General features: G+C 36.3%; 3 protein-coding genes across 4 annotated transcripts in view; 2 read left to right on the forward strand and 1 right to left on the reverse strand.

Moving 5' to 3' along the window:
- Positions 1–17,344, reverse strand: part of LOC135206747 (A disintegrin and metalloproteinase with thrombospondin motifs adt-2-like) — a 315,467-nt gene that overhangs the window by 247,316 nt on the left and 50,807 nt on the right. The window lies entirely within an intron of this gene.
- On the forward strand, positions 2,321–4,727 carry LOC135211258 (acanthoscurrin-1-like). Its single transcript, XM_064244595.1, has 2 exons — positions 2,321–2,951; positions 4,647–4,727. Exons 1-2 carry the CDS (start codon positions 2,571–2,573, stop codon positions 4,725–4,727), a joined length of 462 nt encoding a protein of 153 aa, XP_064100665.1. The 5' UTR covers positions 2,321–2,570.
- LOC135211344 (uncharacterized) lies at positions 14,083–16,034 on the forward strand. The gene is made up of 3 exons (XM_064244683.1): positions 14,083–14,097; positions 14,971–15,523; positions 15,769–16,034. Exons 1-3 carry the CDS (start codon positions 14,083–14,085, stop codon positions 15,780–15,782), a joined length of 582 nt encoding a protein of 193 aa, XP_064100753.1. The 3' UTR covers positions 15,783–16,034.

Genomic DNA, 17,344 nt, shown 5'->3' on the forward strand with positions numbered 1-17,344 from the left:
ACCCCCAAGGGGGTATGCATCCACTTTTGCGGCGTGTTTAGTACAAGCCCGTTGGGGATTACTGTATAATCATAAACAAAAGCCTCTAAATATTATAAAGATAATGACCTCAAAGAAAGATTTGTCCTACATAATGACCCCCGAAAACCCTTGGGGGTCCTTACCTAGGAAAGATGAAAAAAATGCAACACTCTACAATGAAGGCAGAAAATGCTCCAGTTATTTTGGGTCATGAATTATCTCAAATGTTTAAAAACAAAGCAACAATAATAATAATCTACAACAAAATGTATCAAATTAACATACCATACAAGGCTCTCTAGCAGACTTTTATAGGATAGCTGAAAAAATTTGAAGTATCTGTTTTTGCTGTGAAGATTTATACTAAAATTGTGAAATAACTTGAAATATCTATTTTTCTACGTGAAGATTTAAACTAAAATTGTAACTGTCAAAAATTAATTAAACCACTATTTTAGCATTTTCTCATTCTTTTACACTTATATCTGGAGTTTCTTAATCTTTTAGTTTTATCTAGTCACTATTCCTACGATATTCTATTAAACGGTTATTTCTCACAAAAGTTTGTTGTTAAGGAAGAACACTGCGTAAAATCCTTAACAAGAAAAACATTTAAAAAATAAGAGAAAAATTTTAAAGGACAATTAATGACCAGAAATATATTGGAAGGATGAGACAACTATATAGTAAACTGCAAAAGCCATGAAAGTTGATAAAAGATTTTTTCCTAATTTCACCAAAAAGACAGCCATAAAAGGGTTAAGGAAATATCGACCATACATTCACACTTTGAAACTTGTCCTTTTCTCTGAATTTGCTGTAGAAATAAAGGAGAGGCTTTTATTAAGAAAGACAGGTCTTCTCACACTACAAACACATGGTGTCTGTAAAAGTTACCTCAAAGAAGAGAGGAAAACTGATCTAACCTAATATGTGGATCAGGGATAAATTAGTTCACAGCGAAATGTAGATAAAAAGTCTTATTTGGTAAAACTGAGTTTTATGATATATCGGTTGCCCAACCTTTCTCAACAGACAATTCCAAATATTTTAATACATCAACGGAAACAATGAACATAATAAAAATTAAAAGGAGGATCCTGGGAGTAGCCTGTAATGACGAGTACGAGTGAACACATTTCCAGCCTGAATTTTGAACATTCCAAAAAATAAGTAGCTAAAATCGAGTCTACTGTCGCCTTCCAATTCTTATGGTCTTCCATATGGAAATACAGCACTGCAAAGTTTTATTTTAGACATAATTTAACATTTTCAATGTGTGGAGTTAAATCATTATTTTGATTCGGAACGTTACGTTACCTTAAGCAACTTCTAAAACTTCGGAATATAAACATAAACGGACAATAATAGTGAAAACCAAGTTTCAAACCACCTTTCACAACCTTACAGCGGCCCCATAAAAAAGTAACTAAATACTAAAGAAAGGTGAACATAGGAAAACAATGTGACAACATTACAACATTAACACGATGATTCAAAATCACGAAGACCGGAAATATAAATTACGCATTAAGCAAAAGTAGCAAAATGTCTTTGCCAAAATGTAAATTCAGTTGGCCCTAGACTTTCAAAGTGGTTAGCCTCCCCAATAAATTTAATATTTGGCAAAATACCGACACCTTGTTTAATAAAGTGTCATAACGTTTAATTTTCTTGGTGTACCACGATGAAGTGGTTGAATCAAGACCAAAGTCCATATTATAAAAAAAATTAATATTTTTCATATATATAAGAGCGAATCCAGCAGAAGAGAATAAGTTTGTTTGTATACGTGTTTTTAACGTTGCGTTTGTTTGCATTGTTTGTTTGTACAGTGATTTTACGTTGCATGGAACCAGTGGTTATTCAGCACCAAGACAAGAACTCTTTGAATAACCTTGATTTGGTCGACAGAACGTATATTACATTAGAAAGAAAACACAACGGACTTCCGACGAGTAGAAACATACTTGAATTATATCCACAGCACAAACAAACAATCTGGCAATAAAATCATTGCAAAGAACAAACAATCGAAAAAATATAAAACACAAACTTAATTTACTTAACAGACGAAACAAACCACGTCATCCCATCAAGGTTAATGAACATGAATTAAGTTAAACGCGGAATGATTTTGAAATAGAAGAACACTGAACTGTACGTGGTAAAGCAAATAGAAAAAATATGCATACGCGGTTATAGAGGGGGTAGGGGAGAGGATAAGAGGTGAAGCAAGAAGCGGGCCAAGGTATAAAAGAGAAGCAGAGAGACCCACCAACATCAGAAACCAGCTGACTTCATCAGGTTAAGAACCGAGTCCAGTCTCGACATGAAGCTGAAAACAGTGAGTCAGATTGCTACAACTTCAGATAATGCGTTGAAGGATACAGAGAAATAGCGCTATTTTAATAGGCATCTTACACCATTGGCTTTCATACCTCATTATGAAACGCTGCCTCATGCACGAAACAGCTCAAGTCTTCCAAAGTTTCGGGAACACTTAGTAAGGCACAGACAGGGGAGATTACCTAACGTTCTATTTCCACATGTATGAATTATATTTCCCTCATTGCTTTCCTTTTCAATTTAAGTTGATTGTGGTGCTCAGTGCAGTGGCACTAGTGTCTGCTGGAGGAGGAGGGGGTGGAGGATATGGTGGAGGTGGAGGAGGAAAAGGAGGTGGAGGTGGAGGTGGAAAAGGAGGGGGTGGCGGAGGCTACGGCGGAAGTGGTGGCGGTGGTGGAGGATTTGGAGGCGGAGGTTACGGAGGAGGTGGAAGTGGAGGCTATGGAGGAGGTGGAAGTGGAGGTGGTGGTGGAGGATTTGGAGGAGGTTATGGAGGAAGTGGAGGAGGAGGTGGAGGAGTGGAGGAGGAGGTTATGGAGGAAGTGGAGGAGGCGGAGGAGGATTTGGAGGTGGCAGTGGAGGTATGCAAGAAAAAAATATTGTCTTCTATTGTGCACTGATTTCGATACAATATAAACTTTGCCGCATTCATTATATCACAGTTTATAAGCTTATAACAAAAAAACATACAAATCAGAGTCTTGGCATATTTTTTTTATTATTGAAGAAGAATCTATCAAGTTAATTTATTTACAATAATAATTTTCAAATGGTCTTTCTTTTCCAGGTTACGGTCGTTGAGAAGTACTGTTCCGAAATCATGAACTGTCTAAGAAATCCCTGAATAAACTCATTACAAAGCCTCATTGCATTTCATTGGTGACCTTTATTTACATCTCGTCAAAGAGCAAACATTGTTTAAGTGACTGTGTATCAGCAGTCTTTCGTGTATCTGCTCTTTTGTTTTGTCAATGAAAATGAACATGAATTTTCCCGTGATTGGAGAAATTTTAGCTAAATAACCATATATTCTTCATGTAATTCCTCTTACTCGCCAACTTTTTTTAGGCCAGCGAGATTAATTTTGTCTTTAATCTGATGAATCATACCGGAAGCATAATGAAAGCGGTGGATTTTCAAAATGGTACTGTAACGTGGATTACATTCGAAACAATTTCTGGTACAACAATAATGACTGATGATTAATCTCTGCAGAGAAAGGGCTAATTAATGCCTATTGCAAACCCTCCTCGATTTTTGTGAAGAGCTTTGATTGCCGAACAATGGTGTATATATCTTCATTTTGACTTCTCTAAGAAAAGCAAATACAATAGCCACAAATATGCCGAGATGTAAATCAAAAGCAAGAGTTAGTTAATCACAACAACAGCTATATGATTAATAATAGCTAGGGGAAAAAATTGAAATACTTAAGCCATTTGTGAATCACCGTTACAAGAAAAATCTCAATAGATGAAAGCAGTAAGCTGTCTGTACAAGGTGTTGCCCTCTAGTCTATTTTTATTTTGGGAGAGAAAAGGATGCAGATTGACATTCTTTGACTGTGTTTAAATCTTTGGCTACACTAGTAATGTAAGCAAGCCATTGTGATTAGTAGTTCCGTTGCGTAACATTTCAACACGTGTGTTTAGGAAGGTTAATCTACATACACTGGGTATTAATTTCTCGGCCTGACCTCTGCAAAACTCAAAACCAAACATGATTATCTTGGCAGTTATCATTCGTGTTAGTTCTTCTCAGACTATTATTTTCTTATTCGTTGATATGTGACATCACGAAAGGTAATTAAGAAGAGTGGATCTCTATGTACAGCCTATAGAGCGATCACTCATTGGCATAGCTGGTAATTTGGACTGTTCCCCATCTGCGCTTATCAAGTTTCACATTCCGATCCTCATAATAATAGTAACAATAATCAACTGATTTTATCAGTTGTATTTTTTAAATAAGTTGAACCAATTCTAGTATTAGAACTGGCTACACTCGGAAACCATACCGCTTTTTCTTTCAGGGTGGTAGGAAGTAGGTGAAGAGCCATAAAAGCATCGGTTAGAATCTGAGAGGCAATAACTCCTGGAACCATTCCCTATACGAAAAGACAGACTTCTGAATAATAATATAATAATAATAATAATAATAATAATAATAATAATAATAATAATAATAATAATAATAATAATAATAATAACTTCCACCCGTGTGTACCATAACTAAACGTGACTATATTCAGAACTACTCCCTTTCTCCTTATCCAGATTATGTGCATCGACCAGCTCTTAGCAGATATCAGCCTCGAAAAAAAGAGAACAGTGAGAAGAATTGAAAACATGTTGTAATAATAATAATAATAATAATAATAATAATAATAATAATAAGATAATAAAATAATAATATAATAATAAAGTATCAAGACCTAAAAATAGAACTTACAAGAATTTGGGATATGCCAATGGAAATTGTACCCATAATCATAAGAACACTAGGCATGATCCCAAGATCCCTGAAAAGGAACCTGGAAAAACTAGATGCCAAAGTAGCTCCAAGACTCATGCAGAAGTGTGTTTAGACACAGCACACATAATGAGGAGAAGAAAGTGATTGGAGTCCTAAGAAGGCAGGATGCAACACGGAACCCCCACGCTATAAAAACCACCCAGACGAATAGGATGACTGATAGAAAGAAATTATTAATAATAATAACCACAAGAAAAATTAAATAAAAAAGCTAAATATATTCAGATAACTTATTATTAAAATTGCCCGTTGTTCAAAATCGTAAGGACAGGAAATATACACGTATTACGCACTAGGCCACAGTAGCAGAGGTGTTTATTGAAAGGCAACTTTGGATGGCTTTGGACTTTCAAAGTGGGTAACCTCATCGTTATTGTTTTAATATTCGGCAAAACCCTGGGCCTTATTTATTAAAGTGAAATAGCTTAAATTTTTCTTGATGCACAAAGTTCAATTAGTTGATCAAGTTCAAAATTCACATTTAAAAAAAATATTCGTAACTAGTTTACATGTGAGAGCGGAACCAGTAGAAGAAACCAATTGTCATAATGTCTTGTCAATGAAGCTCAACAGAAGAGAAATTTAGCCATTTTTCAAGGTGCTGATAAGTCGGAAATTTTGTCAGCACTCTGGTACAAGATATTTCTCAGTAACTATTAAGCCGGATGCAGCATACAACAGAATATGTTACACAGGACTAAAAAGATAGCTGGGGTGGAGATGATCCTGATGGTTTCTTTCCTTTTTTTTTTTTTTTTTTTGAGCTTCTAGTGTGTTGTCTCCCAAGATAAGAATTTTTATGTCGACGTATAAGCGCAAGCTTAGTAATACAGTGCCTGTTCTAAAGAGCGACATATCTGCAGACTGCAGTAACTAAAGGCTAATCTCTATTCTTTCTGTGCTCCAAAAGTTGCTAAAAACTTATTTTCAAGCCACTATATAAGTATTTGAATCTAAAGGAATGTTAGCTGATAGTCAATATGCCTATAAGAAGCCATTGGGTACCTGCGATGCTCTTTTAGATTTGACTTGCCATTTACAAGGGAACATTGATAAGGGTTTTGAGTGCAGAGTAATTCAAATAGATTTTAGTGTCGCTTTCGAGTTAGTAAATCACAAGGCACTTATTTATAAACTTCAGAATCTTGGAGTGGGTGGATATGTTTTAGGATGACTTCAGATTTCCTTACAGGTTGGCATCAGCTAGTGGCTGTGGACAGGATCTTTACTGAACCAAGACCTATTTTGTCTGGAATTCCACGGGGTAGTGTTCTTGATCCACTGTTATTTTAAGTGTATACAAGTGATATGGTTTTTGGCCTGGAAAACAAGATTGTTCAGTTTGCCGATGATGCAACACTTGCGGGAGCAACAAAGTCTCCACTTATGAGAAATGAAGCAGACATCAGCCTCAATCGAGACATGGACCGGATCAGGGAATGGTGTAGCCGGTGGGATATGAGGCTGAACTCCGGTAAAACGAAAACACTATTGCTTAGCAGATCTCGTACAGATTTCCCACCCTATCCTCGCCATCAGGTGGCGGAAACTTTGCTGATCGAGTCTGAAGTTTTAACTGTTCTGGGTGTAACTTTCGACTCACGTCTAACTTTTGATAAAACATCGAATGAAAATTTCTGAATATGCCGCACGAAAGTTAAGTACTGTTCGTAAGGCCTTATATTTTTATAGCAGTGATAAAACCAGTATAACTCGTTTTAGGTCGTTTGTGCTTCCTTTCCTAGAATACTGTTCTCCGATGTGGATGTCTACTTCTGACACAGATTTATCTCTTTTAGACACAGTGGTTCGTGGTGGTAAGTTTCTGTTTCCTAATAAAAGCAGTTCTGACTTGGAACATCGACGGTTGGTCTCGTTTGTCACTTTTACTCAAGTTCTATTTCAACAGATATCTTTCACATTCACAATTTCTCCTCGATCCCTTTTACCTGCCGAGAGCAGCCAGATTGGCTGAAGAGCAGCACCAATATGCAATAAATACGCCTGGCTGTCGAAATTCTCAGTTCCAGAGGTCCTTTATTCCCCACACCGTTGGACTATGGAACAGCCTTCCAGAGGATGTCATGCAATTGGAACTTCAGAAGTTCAACAAAGGTGCAATGCATTACTACCCTACCACTATACTCTTTGCATTTTAATACATTTTAATCTATTTACTTATCTTTTTATTTATTTATTTTATCTTAATAAGTGGAATCTCTTTTTTTATGTATTTCCCTTTAGTTCCTCTTACTTCTTCCTAATGAAAATCATATTCTTTAGAAGCTTGAATTTCAAGGCAATGGCCATTATGGGCGTGTTCCATATGAATAGGTTTCATCCTCTGAATAATAATGATATAATAATAATAATAATAATAAAGAAATTAAAGAATATTCTGGGAAAATCACTCACGTAATGAGTTCCACAAAAAGATCTCAACGTGGAAATTTAAAAATAAATACAAATTAATTTTCAAAAGAAAAACAATCCCAATATACACGAGTCCACATAAAATTATCTTTTTTAAATCCTTCCATAAATTTATAGAGCACAACTGTCTGAATATCTCAATGAAATCCACTACACAAACCAACAAGATGATAATAAAGTCAGTGCCAGAATAAACAATCGATAAATTGCTGAAAATAATTTACGACCAAACTTAACATAAGTAACAGACGAAACGAACCACATCACGCCATCAAGGTTAATAGACACACAGAGAGATTAGACAGAGAGTGATTTTGAAATAGAGGAGCACAGAACTGTTCGTGGTTAAGCAAATAGAAAGAGCATGGATAGGGGAAAGTGGGGAGGGGGAATAAGAGGTGAAGGAAGAAATGGACCTAAGTATGAAAAGGGAAGCAGAGAGAACCGTTAGCATCAGAAATCAGCTGACTTCATCCGGTCAAGAACTGATTCCAGTCTCAAGATGAAACTGAAAACTGTAAGTCAAATTGTTACAGAATAAAATAATAAGTTCATAGCTACGGAGAAATCCCGCTATCTTAATAGTCATCTTGCACCGCAGACTTCCATACCTCATTATGAAATATTGCCTCTTGCACCAAACGGCTAAGATTCAGCCCAAATTTCGGGAGCAGTTGTTATTTCACAGGGCAGTTGGGGTCTTCACTCAACGTTCAACCTTCTTTCTTATTTCGAATATATATCTCCAATCGCTTTCCTTTCAATTCCAGGTGGTTGTGGTGCTCAGTGCAGTGGCACTAGTGTCGGCTGGAGGAGGAGGAGGCGGAGGATATGGCGGAGGTGGAGGTGGAAAAGGAGGTGGAGGAGGTAGTTATGGTGGCGGTGGAGGTGGAAAAGGAGGTGGAGGTGGAGGTTATGGTGGGGAGGTGAAGGAGGAAAGGGAGGTGGAGGTGGAGGCTACGGAGGAGGTGGAAAAGGAGGCGGCGGCGGCGGAGGCTATGGCGGAAGCGGGGGCGGCGGTGGAGGATTTGGAGGCGGAAGTTACGGAGGTGGGGGCGGAGGTTACGGAGGAAGTGGAGGAGGAGGTGGGGGATTTGGAGGAGGAGGAGGAGGATATGGAGGCAGTGGAGGTTACGGTAGTAGCGGAGGTGGTGGTGGAGGATTTGGAGGAGGAAGCGGAGGATATGGTGGCAGCGGAGGAGGAGGAGGAGGATTTGGAGGCGGTGGTGGATACGGCAGCAGTGGAGGTATGTAAGAAACAATACATTTGAAATTATACCCTGATCTGGGTATAACACATCTTTGTCGCATTCATAATATCACAAGTTGTAAGAATGTGACAAAAACATACAATTCAGCTTCTAAGTATTTTATTTCATTTTTCATTTTAGTGAGGGTGAAGAACCCGACAAATTCATTTATTATAATGATAATTTACACACGATTCCTCCTTTTCAGGTTATGGTCGTTAAGAAGTACTGTTCCGAAATCATGAACTGTCTAAGAATTCCCTGAATAAACTCATTACAAAGCGCCTTTACATTTCATTGGTAACCTTCCTCAGCATTTCATCAAATACAGGAATTTTTCATGTGACCAAGAAGCACTCCCGTGTGTTTATGTGTCAATAATATTTGCTCTTTTGATCTGTCGATAAAAAACCGAAAGGGGAATTTTCTATTGACCGGTTTAATGGCAGGTAAATAACCAATTACTCCTCTTGTTATTCATCATACTGCGCCACTTCTTTCTAATTGGGGAAATTAACCCTATCTTTAATTTAGCTTATTACACCGGAAACGTCAAGAAAATGTTGGATTTGTAGAATGATATTGGAATGTGGATTATATTCCAGACAATTCCCCTGTTGCAATAATAATGACTAATGATCACTCATTCGAGAGATACGGCTAATTAAAACCTGAACCCTCCTCTCTTTTTGTGAAAAGCTTTGATTACCATACAATGGTGCAGATCTCGTCATTTAGATTTCATGGAAAAAGAAAACAATGCTCCAAGAAGTCAAAGAAGAAGAAAAAACATGAATTAAGAGTTCGTTCTCCTAAAAAAATAGTAGTAATATAAAAGATTCTGAAATGATAAAAGCAACTGTATTAGCTTCAATGTTATCAGAAAAATCTCTTAATGGATGGAGACAATATAATGCAGGTTGTTCGTATACGGTGCTACCATGAGTTTTATTTTCATTTTGGATTTCTAAGGGACATGAAGCACAATCTTTCTTCGAGATCCTTGAATCTTCTGCCAGACTGACAATGTATAGGTCTGCCACTGTAATTAGCAGCATCTCTTGGAAAACAGATCAACAAATGACTCTCTAGGAAAGATAGTATATATTAGTTCTGGCTACGCTACAAAAAGTCAAACTCAAACGAGATTATTTCAATAGATATCATTTGCATTATTCCAAGACTATCCCTGATCTCATTTGGTTTGATGCTATCGCGAAGAAAAATTCAGGATACTGGATTTCTTTGCATGTACTGCCTATACAAGCAGTCACTCACTGACTGTTGGTAGACTCAGTCTTTTTAAACGCATCCTTCTTATATTCACCTGGTGTCAAATTTGAGTACCATTAACTATTCTCAATCAGCGTCATTGTATATTTTGATATATTTTGATAAACTTCAAAATCAGTGTCGTTTGCTACCTGCACGCTTGGGTTAGGTGCTCAAAATAAACTTGAATGCATATTTTGACTTAAATTGATTGCAAAATTTAAGAATGTAATAAATTCGTGATATATAAAAATTTAAATAAAATACAATCGGCTGTTCTGGTCACACCAGAAAGTAAAATTTCTCTCTCTCTCTCTCTCTCTCTCTCTCTCTCTCTCTCTCTCTCTCTCTCTCTCTCTCTCTCTCCTTGAACTTTTGCCTCTACTGTCTCTGGGTTTCAAATTTCGATGCCCAGTTTTCTAAATAGTAGTTATTTAGGAACAAGATCAAGAGAACAAAATAAGACAGGAAAACAGAATAATTCCACGAGATCTGATAATAAATTGACTTTAAGAATGACTTGTTTTCATATCAAATAATCAACTTAGTATTTTTCATGGGCTCCCTTCTGGTAACACACCTTTTTTCTTTTTTTCTTTTTTTTTGCAGGGAAGGGAGAAGCGAAAGGCCATAAAAGCACTATTTTTGCATCTTGAGGGAAATACCTTCTGAAGCTCTTTTCTGAACAACGATAATGATGATAAAGAAGTACAATAAAAATGTTAATGTAAAATGAATGAGTCTAATCACAGTCACCAATAAAATTCATCAAATTACCATAACATTCAAGCAGCTATTGTGGAAAAGTAGGAATAATGTGAAATACCTCGCTTCAATGTAACTTGCTTCATTGTAACTTGGTAAGAACAAAGTAAAAACCACTATTAAGAGAATATGGCCATATTCTACCTCTGTTTATATTTGGGACCTCTCATTCTTTCAATTTTGTCCATTCATGATTTATATGGTCATTTAATAAGGGTCATCATTTCATTAACAATCTTGTCAAGGAAAAGCGATCTGTAAAACTCTTCACCATAAAAACCTGAGCGAATGAAAAATTGATAAGCAAAAATATAATGTAAATGCCGTAAAAGTTGAAAGACGACATTTTTCCTTAATGTCAGCATAAACACATCCATGAAAATATCAAGGAAATATTAAAGATATGTTCTCACTTTGAAATAGTATGACTTTATCCCTGAATCATGTAAAAACAAATGAAAGGTTTTTGTTAAGAGCTATATTCTTACTGCCGTTTGAAGACAATACACATGAATGTCATAAAATGAGAAAAAACGAAAGTTTTTGATCAGATGTAAACTAGTTTAAGTTTTAAGAAAATTGTAGAAAAAAGGTATTACTTGAAAAAAATTAGGGTAATTCTTTTTCAGATATCAGCTTTTGCAACAGACAAATTCTCCAATTTTTTTGTAAATGATGGAAAAAATTAAGACAATGAAAAGAAAACCGAGGATCATGGGAGTAGCCTGCATTAGCAAGTATGAGTGAACACATTTCCAGCCTTATTTTCAAATTCCTAAAATTACTAGCCAAAAATACAATTCCCATACCTTTAAGTCCCCCTTCTAGAAATTACGCAGGACAATTTCGATTTTAGAAATAATCTGATTTCTGTTGCCGGCAATAAAACTCGATATATTATCAATCTTATCTGAAATTTGACCTCACATAACTCTTTAAACTTGGAAGATGTGGCATCGAAATTTTAAAACGAAACGAATCATGATGATGGAGTTTTAAGCGACCCCATACCAAAAAAAAATATATTTATATCAATGTATGTTCCTGGGTAATAAACTAAAGCTACAAGAAAAAACAGTGTCGCATAAAACAAGTATATATATATATATATATATATATATATATATATATATATATATATATATGCAACAAGGAATGATTAAGACAATATATTTAAGACACCGTTGTGAATGCGATTTGTATCTTTTCTTTCCGAGTGAGAGGATGTGATGTGCTGTGACATTCCTAGAATGTAGGAATCATCAGTTTAGCTTCTCCTTGGAAACAGTGTGGCCCGAAGTGACAAGCTTCGGAAATGGGTGGTGCGATGTCGGAGTCGCTGTCTAAGCAGAGCAGTGCCATGTCATGTTTCTATGCATGGGCGCTTGATGCAGAGGTGCCTTATGAAACTGGTTATAGGCTGTTTCTTGGGCGTGAGCGATATTCTGTATAATGACATCATGATCTTGTGACGAAGTTAGTGACGACACTTATTGGGGTGTCTTGTGTGTGAGTTCGTGCGTGCGTGCGAGCTTCTTCCCAAGAGAGTCGGCTACAGAGTCGGCGAAGGGGCAAAATGGCTCCTGCAATAGTATTTTTAGTGAAGTGTGTATAATCTGTGTTGAATGGGTAAGCATACTTATTCTTTGGCCAAAAGTGTGGTTTGTCTGTATTTTGAATATTGTTTCAAAGATGTTCTATTTTATTTGACCTTTTGATTTTCCTTTATAATCTTTTGCTTATCGATGTGTTCTCCTGTCTTCTTATAGGTGGTTCTGAGACAAAGGGGAATTGATATGGGAACTTAACTAATGTTTCGTGATGTTACTAGACTAGGACTATGCCTAGTTTTGTGACTAAAATAATGTTGGTTATTGTAGAAGAGAGATGGAGTGGGTTATCTGAGTTCAACCTTTCATTTAATCATTTTGTTAAGAACCTGAGTTATTTAGTTTATGCTTTGCTTTAAAATAAATGTATTTTTGTAGTTCACGAGTCTGGTCTAATTGCCTTAGGTAATGTAGAGAGAGAGAGAGAGAGAGAGAGAGAGAGAGAGAGAGAGAGAGAGAGAGAGAGGGGGGGGGGATGGGGGGGGGGGGTTGGAGAAAGAGAAAAACCCTTTAAGATTACCCAGGTTGGAACCTGGGAAATATATATATATATATATATATATATATATATATATAAATCATAAAAACATGAAAATTTTAACATAATTACATCTGCTAACTGCATATGATTCTGCGTCAAATGTGGGCAAAAAATTAAAAACTTAAAAATAAAGCAAAATATCCAGATATCGAATCCAATGAAATTTTTGAAATAGTATCAGTCAAATCTGAAGCCTTTAGATTTCACTGATACTATGACTGAAGAACCATTTAGATATCTGTTGAATTCCCGATGTGTTTCTCAAAATTGTTTTATCTTTTACGTCTGGGTGATTGTCTCGCGGTTTTCAGCTTCTCTGATTTCTTTTGATAGTCACGAGGTTTCTTTGTTGCTGGTCTAGGTTTGGCTTAGATTGTGTTCGAGTCTTTGTCAGGTCTAACAGGTGCTTTTTAGGATTCGTGAAGTTTAGGTGCCACTGGCAATTAAACTTCACAAATTATTAGCGGTTTACTATGTCTCAAACTCGACTTGTTGACCTAGCAAGACTGAGCATTTTGTCTAGCATTGCCAGACTAGTTTATTTTGATAGTGCTATTAAAAATTTTGGACATAACAAAGCCAGAAAAGCACAAATTAAAGCAACCTAGTTAAATTATTTTTTTCTGATTTCTTCCTTGATAAGATTTAACTACGAACATTTAAAAATCACGTAAAAAAATTGGTAAATGTAAATGCGTAAATAGTATATTATAATTCCTACATTACTTGAATACCGGTATGTTTTAACAATTTCTTATATGATCATTAACTCAGCATTTGTTGAAGTTTAATGCACATTAATTAGCCTCAATTATTTTATTTTTTTTTTTTTTATAATTTTGCAAGTCTTAGGGGCCGCAAATGGGTTTCTCTTGGAGGCCCTGTCTGAAGGCACGAAATAATTTAGGATGTAAAGAGAGAGTGGTGGAAAGAAGACGGACGTTATTAGTGAGAACATTAATAGTAATGGATACAAGAGGCCGACGATAACAAGATATCAAATAAATTACCTCAATAAACATAAACATAAAAAATTTGGACGGACTCCACGACCCACAGCAACAAACGAAGGTGAACGAACGGGAAGAGAAACTAAACAAGACACGGTTTTGAAAGAGGTAAGAAAAAAAAACGTTGGAGATCTGAATGTGTTAAAGCAAATAGAAATTGGATGGGGGAGATGAGGGGGATAAGAAGCGAAAGAAGAAGTTACACAAAGTTAAGGTATAAAAAGAGAAGCAGAGAGAACCGCCAACATCAGAGACCAGCTGACTCCGCTCGGTCAAGATCTGATTCAAGTCTCAAGATGAAGCTGAAAACGGTAAGTAAAGTTCCTCTGATCTCTTCACCTTAACACATTCATTTGAAGCATCACATGAATATGTATGTATATAATTTTTTTTCCCATTCGCCTTCCCTGTTTGTAGGAATGGCACCAGAAGGGTGGAGCCTTCTGGTTCTCAACAAGTCATTAGAAATGAGGTTGTAAGCCTTATGCCTTCTCATGCCTTCTTTCTTGAATACCAGTTGATAGCTAGCAGTGTTATGGTTTTGTGTGCGTGTGTACATGTAGATATATACATATATACATTTATATATAAATAGATATATATATATAGATATATATATATATATATATATATATATATATATATATATATATATATATATTCAATGTAGCAGGAAAGTCCACGTGCTTGAGAATATCATAAAGTCCACAAGTCCCGGTTTTCACTCGCCTTCTTTCTTGGACTTTGTGATACATACATACATACATACATACATACATACATACATACACACACATATATAGTGTATATATATGTATATATACATATACACACAAACATATATATATATATGTGTGTGTGTGTGTGTGTGTGTGTGTGTGTGTGTGTGTGTGTATCGCCAAGGTAAATACGAAACTCCTGAAACACCACCCTCTTTCAGTATAATGAGAAGCAGACGTTACCACAACGGAACCATATTTTAAACAGTATCTCATTTTCTTGGCTTTCGTGGCTTAGTGTGACCCAATTACCACTTTCTGCATATACAGCTTACAGCTAAGGCTTAATGCAGTTTTCAGTAGCAATTCATATTTTACATGGCAGCAACGTTAACCGTCACTCAACTTACTCCTTGCCCAAATATAAAAACCCTTTTCTAGTCGCTCTTCCCTTTCCCGTTTCAGATGATTGTGATCCTCTGTGCAGTGGCACTAGTCTCTGCTGATGGTGGAGGTGGAGGAGGAAAAGGAGGAGGAGGTGGAGGACATGGAGGAGGAGGAGGAGGATACGGTGGGGGTGGAGGAAGTGGAGGTTACGGCGGTAAAGGAGGCGGCGGTGGAGGACATGGAGGAGGAGGAGGAGCAGGATACGGTGGGGGTGGAGGAAGTGGAGGTTACGGTGGTAAAGGAGGCGGCGGTGGAGGGCATGGAGGAGGAGGTGGAGGAGGCTACAGTGGTGGTGGTGGAGGAAGTGGAGGCTATGGTGGAAAAGGAGGTGGAGGCAGCGGAGGTTATGGTGGAAGCGATGGTGGTGGAGGAGGTTACGGCGGAAGTGGAGGTGGCGGTGGAGGATTTGGAGGAGGATATGGAGGCAGTAGCGGTAGTGGAGGCTACGGTGGGAGCGGAGGCGGAGGCTACGGAGGAAGTGGAGGCGGAGGTTACGGAGGAAGCGGAGGCGGTGGTGGAGGATACGGTGGCAGCGGAGGAGGAGGAGGAGGATTTGGAGGCGGTAGTGGAGGTAAGTAAGGAAAATTTCTATCTCACATTTTGCAAATAGTGGTAGAACACATCTTTGTTATATTTAACAAAACACAGAGGCTAAGCGTTTGGGAAACAATTAAAATGTTATATCAATCTATTGAAAAACGCTGTAAAATAGGTGTCTTTTATTTTATTTATTTTATTTATATATCTTTTTAATGTGAAGAACTTGACACTTTCATTTAAATCATTTATAATTTACACCTGACCTTTCTTTTCCAGGGTATGGTCGCTGAGGAGTGCAGTTCACAAGTCATGTACTGTAAAAGACCTCCATGAATAAAGCAAATAATTACTAATCATTCTTTCAATCTCTCCCGTTTCGAAATTTCATTTTAGTGTGTCAGTTTCTCCAAGATGGAATAACATCTCCGCATGACAGCGTCCTCGTGACTAGAAACCTATTAGTGTTTACTCTTTGGTTTTAGCAATGACAAAATAATGAAGTTGTCAATAATGGAACAGTGAGAATAAAGTCATCAAAATTCTGCAAGTTATTTTCTTCGATTGTAACCTACTCTGTAAGATTGGTGTACTTAATTCGACCTAGAATAACACATGGATATAGAAGCATGGTGAGCAGCTTTCTTTCAACTTGACAAAAAAAAAAAAAAAAAAAAAAAAAAAAAAAAAAAAAACATTGGCATATAACTGATAGGCGTTCTCAACAGGTTTCTGCATACGAAACATATCTACGAAATGGCGGCGTAAGTTCGCAGACTTTATAATTAACTTTGCAAAATTACGAAGTGTGAAACCAGAATAATGACTGAAGAACTAGAAAAGGGTAATGGCCACAACGGGTCAACTAATACCTATAACCTGCTTTCTATGAAGAGACGACTTTATAGCCTTTTTGTTAGGTAACACTTGTGTTCCTCTCTTTTTTTTTTCAACTTTTCAAGATGCCTATTTTTTATAAATGTTTTGGATTCCCGTAATCCTAGCTTTCTATTACTAGATTAACTTTATTATTATTATTATTATTATTATTATTATTATTATTATTATTATTATTATTATTATTATTATTATTATGTAGGAAACCCACTATCGAACAAGACTCGTTGAATGTAATCTCTGAAGCAGTGATAACAAGACTTATCACTACTTTCATTATTATACTATCTAATATATGCATACAATCAAATGGAACATGCTAAGGACCCCGTTACCGCAAATAATAATATTCTACACAGTAGAATGTGTACACATGAAGAAATGGATAAGTGAATTGAGCGGATAACAATTAATAAATAGAAATCAAGGAAAAGGTAAATATATTCATACATAAACATCATCACAAGTCAGAAAAAAAAAAAAAAAAACGAGGTCACTTGAGAGGAGTTTTAAGATCCCAAACGTAAGAGCATAGTATCAATATATTTCATTGGCAATACTATTCATTAGCAAAAAAAAAAGTGAATGAATAAGTAAACTGCATTCTTGTAGCTGACGAGACAAATAATGCAAATGGGTCATTCGTTCATCATAGCAACAACAACAACAACAACCATAATAATAATAGTAATGATAATAATAATAATAAAACCGCTTTACCAAATATGAGTATTTTTCTTACCATGAGGAAAAGGCAGGTAACTGAATAACCGGATATAAATAACAATAATAATGAATAAAAAAAAATTCTAAAAATTAATTCCTTAAGGAATAAAAACAAAGATTCGTTACAAATCTGGAAGTTGAGAAACAAAAAGCTACGATTGTTGAATCAAGCCAGAATTGTAAACTTTAAAAAAACACATAAAAAAAAATTAGAACTAAGCATGAAATTCGA

This window comes from Macrobrachium nipponense, chromosome 11 (assembly GCF_015104395.2).
Source record: "Macrobrachium nipponense isolate FS-2020 chromosome 11, ASM1510439v2, whole genome shotgun sequence".
Classification (NCBI taxonomy): Eukaryota; Metazoa; Arthropoda; class Malacostraca; order Decapoda; family Palaemonidae; genus Macrobrachium; species Macrobrachium nipponense.

Coding starts and splice junctions, on each gene's coding strand:
- LOC135211258 (XM_064244595.1), top strand. CDS start 2,571: ATGTATGAATTATATTTCCCTCATTGCTTTCCTTTTCAATTTAAGTTG. Junction 2,952..4,646: donor ATTTGGAGGTGGCAGTGGAG/GTATGCAAGAAA, acceptor CTCCTTATCCAG/ATTATGTGCATCGACCAGCT.